Consider the following 17,106-nt stretch of genomic DNA (forward strand, 5'->3'; position numbering starts at 1 on the left):
ACTAGCTCGGCGATCGTATGTATCTAAATAACACGCTCATCTCTTTCGGTAATATTTGAAGTACGACCGTTTGTTCCAACATTAGTCATTTTTTAAATTATGAAATTATATTTCTCACAGTTCCGTAAGGAATATTTAAATTGTGAGGAACTTCATTTCCAGAAAATCGTCTGTTATAGGATGCAGTAATGGAATTTCGTTAATCATTATATAAACACTTTCCGCAAACTATTTTGAGAAGCAACTAAATTAAATCAACTTTAAACTAATGTTATTAATTATTTCTTCAGCACATACTTAAAAATATAATTTCCAGAAAAAAATATACGAGATTTGATTGGATAAATAAATATTTATCACTGATTGCGTGTTGGTCCAATTAATTTGCGTCAGGCATATTACTTTTTGTTTATTTTATAATCATTGTACTTAATAAATGTGTGTATTATATATTGTTGATTAATTCGAAAAACCACATAGTATCCAATAAGCTTAATTAAAAGGTTTGTTGCATATTGGTTTTGGTCTAATTCATGCGCAACTGGGCTCGTATTCGACATATTATAATGTGATCATGTAGAATATGCTAGTTTTCATTTTCATATATTTTTTCAGGTGGCGTTCTTTTTTTACAGTTCACCTTAGAATTTATGAATTTTTTTTACTTGGAAAATAATGTCACCGATATAGTAGGCGCATTTTTTATGACGTTGGTTACTGGTGTTCAAATCATAAAATTAATATTTGTCTACATAAACATGAGAGGAATTGAAGATTTAGTGCAATCGATAAATCGCCCAGAGTTTCAGCCAAAATCTAACTATCAAACGAAAATCTTATGGTCTTATATATTAAGATCGAGAATTATGTTAGCGGCGTAAGTAGAATTAGATTTAGTTTTTCATATTTTGTATTTATTTTTTTCCAAAACAAAGACATTATGCATGCACACGAAATTAGCGTTATAGTAGATACCAGCTTGAATTGTTCCGAAAAGCAAATCATATAAATATATGGCCATAAAATATTAGTTCTAATGTTAAATATCGCTTAGTATTTTTTAAATTCCAAGTTGCCTTAGAATAGTTCCCTCCATTTTTTTCCCAATATTTCTATATAATTGCTTTTTTATTTTAGTTCTTTACCTTGAAAGGATACAACACTATTTCCATTTTCATAACTTTACAAGAGAGCAGTTTTAAACTTTTTCTCACCAAAAAGTATTGTTTCTGCAACTATTTATTGAGATTTTAAAACAATATTTTAATAGAACATTCGATTTATTGTTATTTACATAATGCATTTGTTATAATTAAAAAACAATTTTTTTGTGTTTTAACCGTTTTATTGGTCATAGTGTTGTTAGTTTGGGGTATTCAATAACAACTAGAAAATGACTTACAGAATTTGTTTAACTATACAATTCACCTTTACAAATATAAATAATACATCTAAGTATTTAACCAAAATGGTATTTTACGTATAAACTACTCAGTCATCCTCAAGTAAGTCTCCTTCTAGATAGTCACTATTAGTATTACCAGTATGCTTTAAGTTTTTAAAAAAATCATGGCAACATTTAGGAACAGATTTCAGTAATGGCAATAGATCATTATACTTTTGTTGTACGACATAAATTTACATAAATGAATAGTAATTGTAGGAACTATGAAAACAAATTGGTAAATTTAAGATTGAATTTCAAATAATAAGGTTCTACAGGTTATGCACAAAATCGCTTACCTTAAATTGGTGTTCTTGTGATTACTCAATTCATCACTGCTCAATCACTTCAATGGATCCCTTCTATGAAATTCCTGTTGGACGCGAGACGGTACCGCCAAATACGTAAGGTCCCGAATTCTTAACCTTTTTCGTTGAAGGTTGAAAGCGAAGTCGTACCTTGTAGGTACTAAACTTTGTGATACCAGTTGCAAATCTTTTGTCAAGGTAAGATGTCGCCTTCGAAACCTAACAAGGTCAATCTCCTGGTTTTCATCATGAAAATTACTTTTCAAAAACAGAGTTCCCATGCTATTTTGTTTTACATGCCGTTAAGCACAGTTTGACAGAAGAACTTGTTGTTTGTTAATGTCTCTTTTTATTTTAATCAAAGACGGATGTTGAGATGTTTTAATATCATACAAAGACCTAAAATTTTTAAAATCTTCCAGTTACATATTATGTACAGTATATTTCATTGAGGTTTGTCTGACTAACTGCTGCTAACCCCAGGGTTGAAATAGAAATTTTTATTTTATTTCTAATTTTAAGTTTTTCCATCAACGCCAGCGCATGGACAGTGTCCGCCTCCAAATGGGTGTGATCCTTTAGTAGAAATTTGAGTGATAATGATTCGTTAAATGATCCACCTATTTCATTTAAATGAGTCAATTTACAGCAGATAATTGGTTATTTACTTGACCAATTACTTCCTGATATCGTCTATAATGCTTTCGATATCTTTTATTTTCAACTTATTAAATCCAAGTATGTGATACATTGCAAGTAAGAGGATACTCGGATCAAAAGATATCGAATTTTTACCGCTAAGCTGATACAAATTTTATAGAACATTGATTTTGCTCGCGTAACTGACATTCAAAATCGCCGATCGTTTCAAGCGTTTTTTTCTGAGAAAACGGTTCATTCTACACAAAAAATGGTAATAAATATTTTTGTTTAAAATTATCTTAGCTGTATTTTTTAATTGAAAAATTTTTTTCTATGGTGTTCATATTATTGGTAAATCGATTTTTTTCCGTATTCCACCTCTACGAGCGGGGTGTTAGGGGAAAGTCCGTGTGTAAAAGTTGTTAACTTTTTTGCATCTTTTTTGGCGTCCTAATATTGATATTCTCGGAAAAATTCAGCTTGTTCCTATACTTTTTAAAAGTTTAGTGACTTTTTCGTATCTGACGACTCGAGTAGACTTCCTTCACACACATCCTGCTATTGTGAGTTCGAACTAATGGGTTTAATCCTTATCGATTGGAGCTTACCTGGTCTAATACCTGCTTATTGTGATACAAGGTTTTCGTAAACTATATTTTCTATGTGATTTAAGGCGTCTTTTTTGTATATCTTAAAGATATGGCATAGAAGAGAGATTGGTCGGTAATTTTTGAGCTCGGCTTTAAAAACGCTATTATTTTAAATTTTCTCTATAGTTTCGGGACTGGGAATCTGAAGTTATGCCCGAGATACTAAGCAGTTTTAGTGACAAATTCTTAGCGAATGGCTCTTTTTTTTTATTTGCTTTACACAAATTTCGTCCACTCCCACTGTCTTGACATTTTTCATTGAGTGGATGGCTTGGTTTAATTTTCAAATTGTGAAAGATATCGTAAGGCAATTTCTTTCAGATTGAGGACTTCTAATTATCTTTGATTTTTGTGATTTTAATGTGGTCATAAAGTGGTTGCAAAGACCTATCCTATTATGGATAAGTTAGATATTATGGCTATGGTTAACAATCGCTTTAAAGTTACATACAATGTATTCGGCTATGACCGTTTTATTTATCAATAGTATGCATATTGCTCTGTCCAGTTTTGTCATTTAAAAAAAAATAGGTCACAATACCAAATAGCTTTGAAAATGCATTATTTAACCCCTTGATATTAGAAATAACATTTATTATCAATACTTTTGTACAAAAACCTTATTGTTTGATCAGTTGTTTAGATATAAATAAAGAAAGCATTAAGAGGAAATCTACGTAATAGAGAATTAACTAGACTTCCAGTTATTTTTTTTTTTTTGACAAAGTCAATATTTTTTCACGCTATCTTCTAAATTGTCTGGTCATAGAAGATAGAATTGTAATAATTTTAAAGAGTTATAATAATAATTTTTTTTTTAAGTAAATAATATGCATATAAAATTACAGATTTTGGTTAGCTGGGGTATTTACTGTTGCTACCTGGATAATATATCCCTTATTGGAAGAAGAACCTAAACTACCCATAGAAATATGGTTTCCCTTTGATTTAAAAAATACTACAAATTTTTATATTGCATATGCATTTGTAATGATCGCTACTTTTACTAATGGCATTGTCAATATGTGCATTGACACTTTACTTTCAGGTAAGTTTTGTTATGTTTATTCATAACCTTTTCAAGGTTGCCAAAACCTGGTTTCATTAAATAGGCAACAATCGTGTTTTGTTCGCAAGGATATGCTCCTTCTAGTTCGCTACAAGGACAAGAAAGACGATCATCTGCTTACCAGTAAACATACTTCAAGATTTTGCGAAAGAGAACGATATGTTGTAGGACGAAATGTTCTCTATTATAAAAAACCGAAACATATTGAATTCTACAAAAAAATATGGGATCAGTTGATGCAGTGGACCAAGATGTTGAACCGTACAGTCCTTTGCGGAAATCCTACACTTGGTTCACCAAAATAGGTTTGCTCATTTTACATCTTATGCCATTGAACTCCAGAGTATTTCACAGCCAAGCCCAACAAAAACACGTTCCAATGTAAAACTATACAAAACTCCACTGTTGGGGGATATTTCTCAAATATAGTAAAGGATATCAAGAAATGAATGATAAAAAAATCAACCTACTACATCTGGAAAACCGTTGCATGCAATCACCGATTTTCCAAAAGAAATTGGAAAAAAGAGGGCTCTACGAAAAGTTTGTGAAATTTGTAAAAGACGTGGAGTGCGTAAACAAACGAGAAAATTTTGCATTGCTTGCCCGGACAAACCTGGACTTTGCTCAGCGGAACATTTTGAAAGTTTTCATAAGTAATAAAAAAAATGTTATTGTATTTTTTGCTTTGTTCTGAATATAATTAAATTGTTCACTGTATTTTTATATATATTTATTTTTTAATATTAGGCGTCACTTTATAAATTAAATACATAGATACATTTTAATGATATCCAGATGTGAATATTTTGGTAGTACAATTGATATCCAAGGGTGGATATACTGGTACACCCAAATATCATTATGTGGATATTCGGGTAAACACTATAAATTGTCATATAAATTCAAATTGCTTCAAACATTTTTTTGGGCCCCATAAGTGAATATATCTTCTATAATACATGATAACTATCGTAAAATGTATTTTCATTAAAAAACTTTTGCTGGTATACAGTTCCCTACCTCAAAAAATGGCCTGGAGTGGAAGGGGTTAATACCGAATAATTGATTTCTCAGTTTTACAGTATAACAAAAAAAATATTTTCTAACTAGTCATTATGTTAAATAATAAAATGCATCTTTAATTGCATAAAAAAACTTAAAACACAGAAAAACATAAATAATATTTTAGCTTCTATGATGATCGGAGCAGCTCAATTTGAAATTCTTAATGATTCGTTGGAAAATATCCGATACTTTTCGGAAGAGGAATTAAAATCCAGAGGAAAAAGTATTAATTATGGGAATAAAGATGAAATTTTGCCGGAATTACAAGAAATGATGGATCAAAAGTTAATAGAGTGTATAGAACACCATAGAATTATTATTTCGTAAGTATAATTTATATTCAACACGTTGTACAATTTCATAAAATATTGTTTTGTTTAGTTATTTAAAATATTAGTAATAAAAAATAAGTATAATACAAAATATAGTTCCCATGTTGGAATATTACTAATCAAGATACAATATAGTCAATATACTTATTATTTATATATTTCATACAGTACAATATCAACTCTATAACTTGTTTTAAAAAAATATATCTTTTAGATTTCTTGATGAATATCAGAACATGTTTACTTACTGTCTATTGGTCCAATTCGTAAGTAGTGTGAATATTATATGTGTTGGATTGTTTGAATTAGCACAGGTAAGTTAAACTGATAAGGAAAAAAATTGTTTATTTCATTATGAATCTAAAACATATTACTATTAAAATTGGAATTCTAACATTAAAAATTTAATCAATGATCAGTTGTCCTATTACGCTTTTTTCTTTCTTCTGAACATTCTATTTACTACTCGCCTTAGATTTTTACATACTTTTATGGATATTTGAGTTGGGCGCTGCTTAAGCCACAAAAGCCACTCATTTGTTCTTTGGTTCTTTGTTAACATACAATATATGAAAGAACAGTCTTTTGTCTGCAACAGTGTATTTAACAACCATTTATTGTTCTATAGTGTCTGTGTTTTTGTACATGAAATCTTAGCGAAATATTCGGGAAGAATTAAAACTAACCAAAAGTCTGATAATATTTTATTAATTTTTATATACAGTTGCGAAACTGCAACACCTTTTTTTCTGTCGCTTCAATGCATTAGAGAGAATTCAATTAACTATGATACACTGAAAGAAGAGTTTGGTTCAAACTCTAATAAGTTAAGTCATGTCATTTTGTAGGTATAAGTGGTTAATCTGAACCTAGTCATTTTTATTGCATATGCATAGGTAGTTTTTCGATAGCCTTGGCCGGATTTGCCAGTAATTGTAAAACATATATTTATTCGGGATTTGAAATTTCATTTATTGTCCATATACTCGTATTCTCATTAAATCATTTAATTACTAGTGATTATTAATTTTTGTTACAAACACCAAAGTTTGATTGAAATATAGCACCAAATTGTTTTAATTTATTAATGACTGCGTTTGGTTTTAAAAAAAATAAATATCGAGTTTATATAAATAACAAGCACTAACTAATCTGCACAGGTACATTGATTACACAAACATGAAACGCTTTCAGCTATTATCACAAAATTATGCTTTAATCAAAATTGTCGTTTATGGTCGATGTGTGGAATTTGCTATTTTATTAAAATTTCGATTTAGCGCTTAACGCGATTCTCTGATCCTTTTTTTATTATTTAAAACACTTATTTCACATATCAATTACAAAGGGTTATTAGTGGGATGACCAAACACAATAGTTTTAATAAAATTATGTACAGCTGGTAGCTAAAAAAATTGATACGACTGTTAAAGCGTATTATGTAGAAAATTGAGCAGTGTATTTTATCAGATAACTTCTGTTTAACCTCAAAAATAGCTCCACATGCTAGCAAAGAACTTAAAGCAAGAATTCTAACGAAATTAGAAGATGGTTGGTCACTATCTGCCATAGCGAACCATTTTAACGTAAACAGAACAACAGTTTTAATATTATTAAAAGATGGAGAGAACAAGAAACTCTCGAAAAAAAGCAAGGAAGACCAAAAATATTAACCGCTTATGAAGATCATGCGCTTTTGAAGAGATTAGCAGAGAGTCCTTTTGAAGATACGTAAACTGCAAGAATTATGTCACAGTTTCCGGGAAGAAAGGCAACAACTTTGCACAGAATTAAAACATCGCGTCTCAGGTACCAAACTGCAGCAAAAAAACAAGCTCTTACACCATAACAGAAGCAATTAAGACTTATATTTGCTTTAAACCATTAGCTACAAAATCAAGATTTTTGGGACAGGGTACTATTTACAGAGCAGAAAATTCTTCAATCTTCTAATGGTCAAAATAGGGGTGTATAGACCAAATAACAATAGGTTTAATCCTCTATATGTTGGATGGATTTTATATTGAGGAATGAGAATGGTATGACGTATTGATGGCAGGTTTGTTGGGCAGACTTATCTGTATATTCTAGAAAACATCATGTTTCCCAGTTTAGAGCAGTTATATCCAGAAAATAATTTTATCCTCCAACAAGATAATTATCCTGTTCACATTGCAAATATAATAAATCAGTGGCTCCAGAATAACAACATCCAAACCTTACCATGGTCCAGCTGCAGTCGAGATTTAAACCCAATCGAGAATGTGTAGTGAGTTATTATAAAACGGTTGTATCGGCGTATTTTTATACCTCAAAATGCTGAAGAGCTGTGGCACGGTATACAACAGATTTGGGAAGAGCTCTCTGAAGAAGAAAATTTCATAGTTCCTTTCACGCAGATGGACCGAAGACTGTTACAAGCTGTTAATAATGCTGTTGGAGATATTACAAAATATAAATTTTATTTTTGTATACCCAAATTTAGTATAGTTTTGGTCTTCCAGACCCCGGCTTTCTTTCGAGACTTTCTTGTTCCCTCTACTTTTATTAATAGAAAAACTTAGGTTCTGCTTATGGTCAATTGTTTTGCTGTCTCTTGATAGTGCCCAAGTGCCCAGTTATCTTTTAATTTGTTTACTATTCTTGCTTTAATATATTGTAGAATTAAGTATCTTGTTATATTCCTTATTAATAATGAAAATAATAATAACAACTCTATTTTGTATAAAAACTATCATTTGTATACTCTTAATAAAAGGAATTCAAAATAATATCAAAATTCAGACCTTAATAAATATTACAATTTATGAATTAACATATGTAATCAATTGTTTGTTGTATGTTTGTTTATTTTATTATTGTCTGTCAAAATAAATATAGTATAATGTCAGACCAATCAAATACACTGCTCAAAATGACTAAATCTTACTAAGAGGCGTATCAGTTTTTTTAGGAACTAGCTGTACATTAAATAGTACCTCTAATACAATTTTATATATCTTAAATAATTTAATACATTTAAATATGTATCTATCAAGATGGATTTGAGGTCGTCCGAAATTCCTTGCATTCTTCCTTGATTTTGAAAACATGGGCAGTCAAGCAGGAAGTGTTTCACTGTCAATGAAGTGGAGCAGTTGTTGCAAATTAATGGTGGAGCTTTACTGATTAAAAATTTGTGTCTGACAGCAATATGACCAATTCTTAAACGGTTTATAATTACTTGATCTCTTCTACTTGTGGGGTTATTCAAAAGAGCCGTTTACCTTTGGGCATATTGGATTTAATTTGGTTGCTGAATTTTCCCAGTAATTTTGCCAAAGGTTATTGCAATGAACTTAAATTAGATGTTACACGAGTTATAATCGTTGACCCCATAAGCCAGTACCCTAAATCCGATGCTTCAGCACCTGAACTATGATCGACCTGAATATAAAAGTGCAACTTGTGAATTATTGTTTTATTTTCCAATGTGTAATGTATTTCATTTTAATTAATTATTATTCAGTCTGATTTGAACCTTTGTACAGTGAAGTCTGATTTTAATATTGTAACTTAAGAACGTAATAAAGCTCTCTCGCATTTGGAAATTAAATAATTATTTTTTTAAAATCGTCCCTGAAGGGCAGAAACTATTAGTCATGTCACTATAACGATATTTTGTAATGTTTGTAGTATCTTTTAGGTTGATACCGCCTTTAGATGCTAGTTGATCTGCTTTTTCATTTCCCCAGATTCCAGTGTGCAATCGTACCCAAATAAAAGCTGTGTCCTTTCCAATGGAATGAAGTACTTCTAATTCATTTTTTATTGCTCGTATATTGGGATTTGTTGTATAAATTTAATTTAATTTTAATAACGCATTGAATGAATCTGTAATGATGACGCACTTCATCGTATTACTCGTTTTGAAAAAAGTTAAGGCTTTTAATATAGCTATGGTCTCTCCTGAGTATACCACAATTTGTAGGTAAGTGTATGGTGTTGAAGTTTTCTTCATCAAACTAGTAAGCAGCAGCATGTTCATCTGGGGTTTCGAGACGCCGGAAAAGATTTGTAAGTAGTTGTGATAATGGGATATAAATTCTGCAAAAAGATGTTTAATTACCAAGAAGTTTGTATTTGATTGATTTGACCAATTTGATTATATTAGTTTGAGGTACTTTCTTAGTGTTAGGTCAATGGTCAATAGACGGGGTGTCCATAAAGAAGAGATTGAATTTGTATATAGCAATAGACTAAGTTGATCCATATTAAAATTTGTGACTTTTATTCTTTTCATTAGAGGTATAGAGTTTGTTGTGTAAAAGAGACGATTTCAGGGTGGAAAATTTGAGAGAAAAGAGGATGTTGTTTTTAAATTGGAATTGTTTTATATATTATTACATTTATTATTATCAAAAGAAGTTAAAGCCTTTTACTATGTGTTTTTTAGACAGAACTAGGTAGTGTCCAGTTCTTTTCAAGGGTAGGGTATCAGTTCTGTTTCCTTTATGAGATATTTCTGATGTGCTACTATGGAAATGAAGTTACAATACAGGTAATTATTAAGATTTAATTTATTTTGGCTTTTTAATCATTTTTATTATTTTTGATAAATACAGTAGTCTAAAAATGTTGGAAGTATTAAAAATATTATATTGAAATAAATATTTATTTTTCAATCAAAACTTAGGACACTTTCTCTATATTTTAAGTTAACTTTGTAGATTCGGCAGTTTTATCAACATTCATAGCCTAGTATCGAGTTGATGTGTAATAGAGTCTTGATGTTATAAAACAGTAAACAGAAAGAAATCAGGACATTTAATAATCGTTAGTGATTCATTATAGTAATTTAAGATGAAAACACGTAAAAAATTAAATAAGTAATGTCATCAAGTATACGTTGTCCCGTTGTAAATAGTAGTAAATAAATACAATAAATCACAACTTAATATATTTATCAATTCTCCACTCACAAGTCAAGATGCAGTTGAGTAAGAAATATCTCCAGTCTATTTAGGCATTAACATGGTGGCGATACGGATAAGCAAAATTTTAAATAATTTACACTAAAATATAAAAGATACAAAATACAAAAATTAATTAATTTAATTTACAATTTTTCCAAAAAATATTTATCCACTTTATAGCAGTGTCCACGCAATGATTAACTACATTAATGCATTCCTTTTGATTTATTACCACATTTAAATGTGGGACTGCATTCTCTCAAAGAGCTCTCGGAAGTGCCAACGAATATATTATGTAGACGCTTATATTTGTAATAAGACTACTCCTTATCAAACAGTATCCCTCGATTCAGTCAGTATTACAACGTAATTATCAAGGATTGTAACCCAGTCGATAGATGTGCTGATAAATTGCAGTTCATATGCAAACTTTTGGTAATTTTTTCGAGTTAAATTTTTGACAATCACAGCGCTAGTCTTGTAAATCTATTTGTAGGATCAACGTCTTTTTTAAATAATATTCTGGTTAGGTAAAAGAAATAAATAATAGACGTTCTTACTATCAATTTAATATACCTTGTACCGTATGCATCGTCAAGTCTCCGAGAAGGTAACTTAAATGAAAATAACGTAAAAATATAAATGATGCCAGAATTATATCTGCAAAGTTTTAAAGGTGAACAGTTTTAAGTATTTTTTTACATGCCCATACAAGGAATGTAGAAGCATAATTCAAAATCCGTATGGTTGGATGTTTCCTGATGATCATTGGCTTTACTGCAATTTAAAAAGTGTGAAAATATTCTTGAGGGGAACGTTAGAATAACAACTGGACAAAACGAGAAACTATTAATATTGTTTTTCAAAAAATTAAAAAAGCGCTATTTTTTCAGAAAGGTTTTTTAATTTTTGTTGATGTTTATACCAGGGTTAATAGAGCTTCAATATTTTACTTTCTATTAATTTCTTAAGGGCCGCTGCTCATGCATACTTTCTAAATGCCCGAATCAGCTTAATCTGATCTTATTCATATGGTTATTCAGTAATAGATTAATTCTATACATAATGTTTTTAACCAAATTGACATTTGGATGTATTTTTAGAGTACTAGATTGGGATATTCTGCCTATCACAGCCATTGGATACATTCGTCAAGGTTATTTAAGAAACACCTTATATATTTTATGACTCGAACACAGGTCACAGTCAGTATTCTAGCTGGTAGACTTTTTACTCTAAATTTAAGCAGTTTTGTTGGTGTAAGTATCCTTTCTTTAAATAAGTTACGTTTTTGTTAATTAGTTTATATATTTATGTTAATAGTTTTTAAATAGTCTAGGAGCTAGCTAAGACCACCGTAGCATTTTTAATAATGATGAGTCAAAATGAGCAGGCGTTTTATAATGCTTGAATGAATAAAAAACAATTAAGAGAAAAATTAGAAATCACTATTAAACAGCTTTAAATACAATTAAAATAATTCAATAATATTTTGGCAAATAATAAAGAACTGTGAATACCGATTTCACAAACAAATAGAAGAATCACTGTGACAGTCGAAAAAAAAAAGAATTAACGCCATCTTCACGTTTGAGGGTTGACAATCGAACAGAAGAAGAATTGACGCCATCTTCACGTTTGAGGGATGACAAACGAACAAAAGAAGAATTGACGCCCTCTTTACGTTTGGGGGATGACAGACGAAAAGAAGAATAATTGACGACATATTCACGTTTGAGGGATGACTATCGAACAGAAGAAGAATTGACGCTATTTTCACGTTTGACGGATGACAAGTGACATGACAGTTGACATGATAGTTGACAGCTATCAGCCACCATCTTGTGACGTCAGTGTGGGAGGAGCTTACAATGCTAGTGAGATACAAAATTTCCCCAGGCCCAACCGCCGCGACTCCTGTTGCTACTTTAAATTCAAGTTGAAATAATTCAAAATAAAATAGAACCAATTGAGGAGAGCAGTAAAAAAGATCAAACTGAATATCGCATAGATGAAGAACTAAGCAGAGAGACGAAATGGATTAGGGTTAGAAATTAAAAAAAAAAAGACAATGCCTAATCTAGTAATTATGATTTTATTTCAATTTAACTATTTTTATTTTAGACACATATTTTAAAGTCAAAATTAATCAAATCGATCCAGTCGTTCTTAAGTTGTGAAAAAAAGTATAAGTATATTGTGGTATGCCGCAATGCTACTACGTCCGTCTCATTTTTTCGAGTCACGCCAAAAAGGATTTTGTGTCCGTGAAAACATCATACCGAGCGCTAAGAAGTATTCAACAAGAGAGAATTTAATGTGTCTTAAATATGCAAATCTGTATGTTAACAATCAATATAGGGTATATTGGAAATATTTAGTATTATTTTTGAAACTAATTATCAATTTTTGAAACCAAACCAACCAAATAATGAAAAAAAAATGAAGAGGGCTCTGCTCCGCAGACTTCCAGATAAAATTGCCATGAAAGCACTGGATTGGAATCTTTAATGCCAATGAAAAGCAGACAATCCTAAGGCTTCTTGGAAAAAGACAATACTGGACGAAATGAAAGAAATATATACTACGTCTTTCAAATATTCTAATGAAAGTTTGTTATAACATTCAAATCTCATCTCAAAATTTTGGCGAAAGACACTTTAGTGTTGTTGGAATAGAATTAAGATCTAACGTTTATTTTACTTAGCCCAAATTGCATTTTAACCTGTTTTCTATGAAGATCGGCGTAAGAATCAAAGTAAATAGCACGCCGATCAAAGTATTCAATAAGAGGAACAGTCTTTTTTTGACTACAGTTGCAACAGTGGCTGCCCAATGTTTGATTGATGAATACCTCTCTGGACTAGTAGGTCATGGGGAAGTGCTGCATTCTGCACACACGGTGACCTCTATATAACAATTGAGGTCATTAAAAAGGGAAGAGAAGATATTATGTTCAATCCAGAACTCGCTGGTTTCCCCCTTTCGCATTGGGTATGTATATTCCTATAGAAAAGTAATAGACGAGTAGACTATATAAACTCTATTTGGAATCAAATAAAAGCCAAAGACAAATATACATACGTTCACATAAAGTAAAACTATAAAGAGCTACAAAACAGTTAAAATCAATATTTATTTTTAGCCAAGAATAAATTTACAAAAGCAAAAGTGTACAGGCGACAATCACTCAAAAGAGTAAAATCTCAGAACTGGTAAAAAAACATCGATACATATAATTAATCGGTGGTAAAATGAATCAGCTTTGTTGACACACAAAATGCAATCCAAAATAAGTCAATGAAATATTTTATATAAAAGTATTAATAAATGCAGTTCAAAAGGAAATTCAGTAATACGCTATACATTCAAATAATAGTAAAATTAATACAATTTAGTAAAATCAGCACGTAAATTGTACGCAACAATAGTGATATTCATACAATTAAATAAGTAATCAATTAATAATAAATCAATACAATTATTAACTGCTGGTCTTAACCCAAACACACATCTGTATCGGTTGGGATTAGGAGATAAAATAAGTTTTGTTTTAAAGATGGAATTCGTCTCTTATCTCAAACACCCGTCTGTGTCATTTCGCAGATGGCTCGTCTTGTAAATTTTAGTTTTCAAGCTGCGTTTTTTTATACACGAAATCTTGGTTAATATACGGGGAGAATCAAAACTTACACAATATTTTATAAATGTTTATATATATTTGCGAAACTGCAACAGAGATTTTACGTTGCTATGAAGTGAATCCATTTAAAACTTTAAACATCCTATAAAATTAGCAGCAATCCTGTAATCTTATTCCAATTTAATAACATTTGAAGGGTTTACACCCATGTTCTTTAAACATAATATAGCTTCTAGAAACACTAAATATGTAATATTTTTTATTTATTCCGAAAACGTTTTTTGATTTTGCCCGAAACAGTTTTTTAAAAAATATACCTTTTATAAAGGATGTTAACTAACTTTTTTAAGACATATGGTCTAGCTGACATATGGTTCAGCTAACTACAGAAAATTAACTCATCCTTATGGATTACAATAGTTTAGTTAAAAAAAAAATTGCTGGTGTTACAGCGAAATATGCGTGAACTCGAAAAATTTGTAAAACGTCTTCTCATGTTATCTTGACTCAATTAAAAAAACAATGTCGTGTTCATGTGTTTTGTTTTATTGTTTTTTTATTAAATCGTAATTCAATTATTTATACTTTCTTGTCTTCGATTTTTACTTTACCGTAAGGTCATTAGTGCAACTATATTTTTTTTGTAAAAATTGAAATTTTTAATTAAAATAACAAATTATTCATAATTTACAGATAGTAAAGTTAGCATGGTCATCTTTCGCTGTGCTCCGAAGTATCAACAACTAGCTGTGAAAATATCGTTGAAGAATCGTAATATGTGGAAAGTGCTTATTGTCTATATTACTTTATACATCAATATGCACATAAAATCACTTAAATCACTCCTTAATCAGGCGAACATTTGTTATAATTTGAAATGAAATAAATTCCACCTTTCAGCAGTATTAATTTTTATTTTTATTATTGCATATTTAAGTTATGTGTACTTTTTGCCAGTTTTTGACAAATACACACATCAAAAGTGTCTAAAAAATACTATTATTCCACTTTTTTTAATAAATGGATTCCTAGGAAAAAAATTTTGGAATATGGATTCCGAAAACGTTTTGTCTAACATAGCCCGTTTGGGTTTTTAAATATATACCTTTTACAAAGGATTTTAATAAATTTTTTAATATATGGTATACAGCCAACTACAGGAACGTAGATTCCTTGTGGATTGTAAAAATTCTGGTTTTAACTGATATTCATCAAAATTAACATTGCATTTTTTCAACCAATCCATAATGTCTGATTTTAACCATTTCGCGGAAGGTTGTTTATTCATAATTTCATTATGGTAGGGTACGTTGTCCATTTATAAATAATGTACTATTTATTTCACAGTAATAATCTACAGTTAAGGATTTAAAACAAAATAACAAACTGGCGTCTGAAATAAAACCCTTTGCTGAACCGGCATGAACCATAATAAATCTGTTTTCATCATAACCACCTGGTTTACATACACTTCTGCTGTTGTCCTCCTGCCATGGCATCATTTTATTTCCCCTAGAACCACTTTTTATCTAAAAATATAAAAGTCCATTTTTTTAATATTCTACTCAAGGATGTTTTACTTTTAGAAACAATTTCTTTAGCCTGCAACTCATTGATCAAAATTTCACAGATTACATATGTTTCTCTAAAAAGTTATTTATTTTAGTATATTACTACAACATGTTATAGTATAGAAGTGCTTCTTGTAATTCTTAATTAAAATTAGGTTTACTTACTATCCATTATATATTGTATTTCGAATTGCGAGTTTATTACCCTCAGGTAAATCAGTAGTTTTCGTTTTTAAACGAGATCTGCTTTCTCGGATGAGATAAAACAGGTTTTTTTTTCTTTTTCATATATTGTATGCTATTTTTCTCGCCAATTGAAGTGAAGCTGCTACCCTTTAAAACAAAGGTGAAATATTATCAACATTTTTAATTGAAATTGAAAATAAACCAAAAAATAAAAAGTTCCTAATTATAAATATTTTGTTATAAAATAAAGTTGGCAAATAAATAATATTAATAATATATGTGTTTGTACACATGTTTTAATCGCCCCCCATTTCTGTTTTCTAATTCAAAGTCTTCTTCTTCGCGTGCCATATCAGAATTATCCGACGTTAGCGATCACCATTGCAAAGGCTTCCCGATTTTCTGCAATATGGAATAATTGTCCTGCATTTGTTATCTGTGTCCATTCACGAATGTTTTTTAAACAAGAAACTTGTTTTCTTCCTACACCTCTACGGCCCTCTATTTTACTTTCAAGGATCAGTTGTAATATTTTATATCAACTTCTCCTTACTATATGTCCCAGATAAGACATTTTTCGATTTTTAACGGTCTTTAGCAGTTCTCTATCTTTGTTGACGCTCCTTAGTACTTCTTCATTTGTTTTCCTTGCTGTCCAAGGTATCTTCAGCATTCGTCTATGAACCCACATTTCCAATGCTTCAATTTTGTTCATGATCGATACTTTTAGCGTCCACACTTCTGCAATATACAAAAGTACAGACCAAACATAACACTTAACCATTCTTTGTCTTAGTTCTAAACTGAGATGATTGTTGCAAGACAATGACTTCATTTGCATTAAAGTAGTTTTAGTCATTGCTATTCTACGTTTTATTTCTATATTTGGATCTAGTTGGTCCGTTATTACAGTTCCCAAATATGTCATTTTGTGGACTTTCTCAACTTGGACTCCGTTTAATTGAAGCTTTCCATCGGGATGTGGGTCACGACTAAACACTAAAAATTTGGTTTTGTTTGAATTTATTTTTATGCCCATTTCCTCTCCTACCTCGTGAATACGATCAAGCAGAATTTGGAGACCTTCAATATTATCTGAAAGAATTACTGTATCGTCTGCATATCTAATCACATTAAGTAGTTCCCCGTTGATTTTTATATGGTTGTCTCTCAAGTTCCTTTTTAAATAACTGGTCCGAGTAAACATTGAACAATGTTGGCAACAAAATGCAACCTTG

The 17,106-nt window shown here is 30.4% G+C and overlaps 2 protein-coding genes across 2 annotated transcripts in view; both read left to right on the plus strand.

Moving 5' to 3' along the window:
• The window catches only part of LOC140433972 (uncharacterized), a 151,964-nt gene that overhangs the window by 91,320 nt on the left and 43,538 nt on the right, over window positions 1-17,106 (plus strand). The gene's annotated exons all lie outside the window — the stretch shown is intronic.
• On the plus strand, window positions 603-14,942 carry LOC140435142 (odorant receptor Or1-like). The gene is made up of 7 exons (XM_072523876.1): window positions 603-877; window positions 3,893-4,092; window positions 5,306-5,504; window positions 5,728-5,827; window positions 9,949-10,053; window positions 11,572-11,727; window positions 14,805-14,942. Exons 1-7 carry the CDS (start codon window positions 651-653, stop codon window positions 14,856-14,858), a joined length of 1,041 nt encoding a protein of 346 aa, XP_072379977.1. The 5' UTR covers window positions 603-650; the 3' UTR covers window positions 14,859-14,942.

Source organism: Diabrotica undecimpunctata, chromosome 2 (genome assembly GCF_040954645.1).
Source record: "Diabrotica undecimpunctata isolate CICGRU chromosome 2, icDiaUnde3, whole genome shotgun sequence".
In the NCBI taxonomy this organism is placed as follows: domain Eukaryota; kingdom Metazoa; phylum Arthropoda; class Insecta; order Coleoptera; family Chrysomelidae; genus Diabrotica; species Diabrotica undecimpunctata.

What these genes read in the sequence shown, in the direction of transcription:
- LOC140435142 (XM_072523876.1), top strand. Translation starts at nt 651, where the DNA reads ATGAATTTTTTTTACTTGGAAAATAATGTCACCGATATAGTAGGCGCA. An exon ending in TCGAGAATTATGTTAGCGGC is followed by an intron (nt 878 to 3,892) that starts GTAAGTAGAATT and finishes ATAAAATTACAG; the next exon opens with ATTTTGGTTAGCTGGGGTAT. An exon ending in CATTGACACTTTACTTTCAG is followed by an intron (nt 4,093 to 5,305) that starts GTAAGTTTTGTT and finishes ATAATATTTTAG; the next exon opens with CTTCTATGATGATCGGAGCA.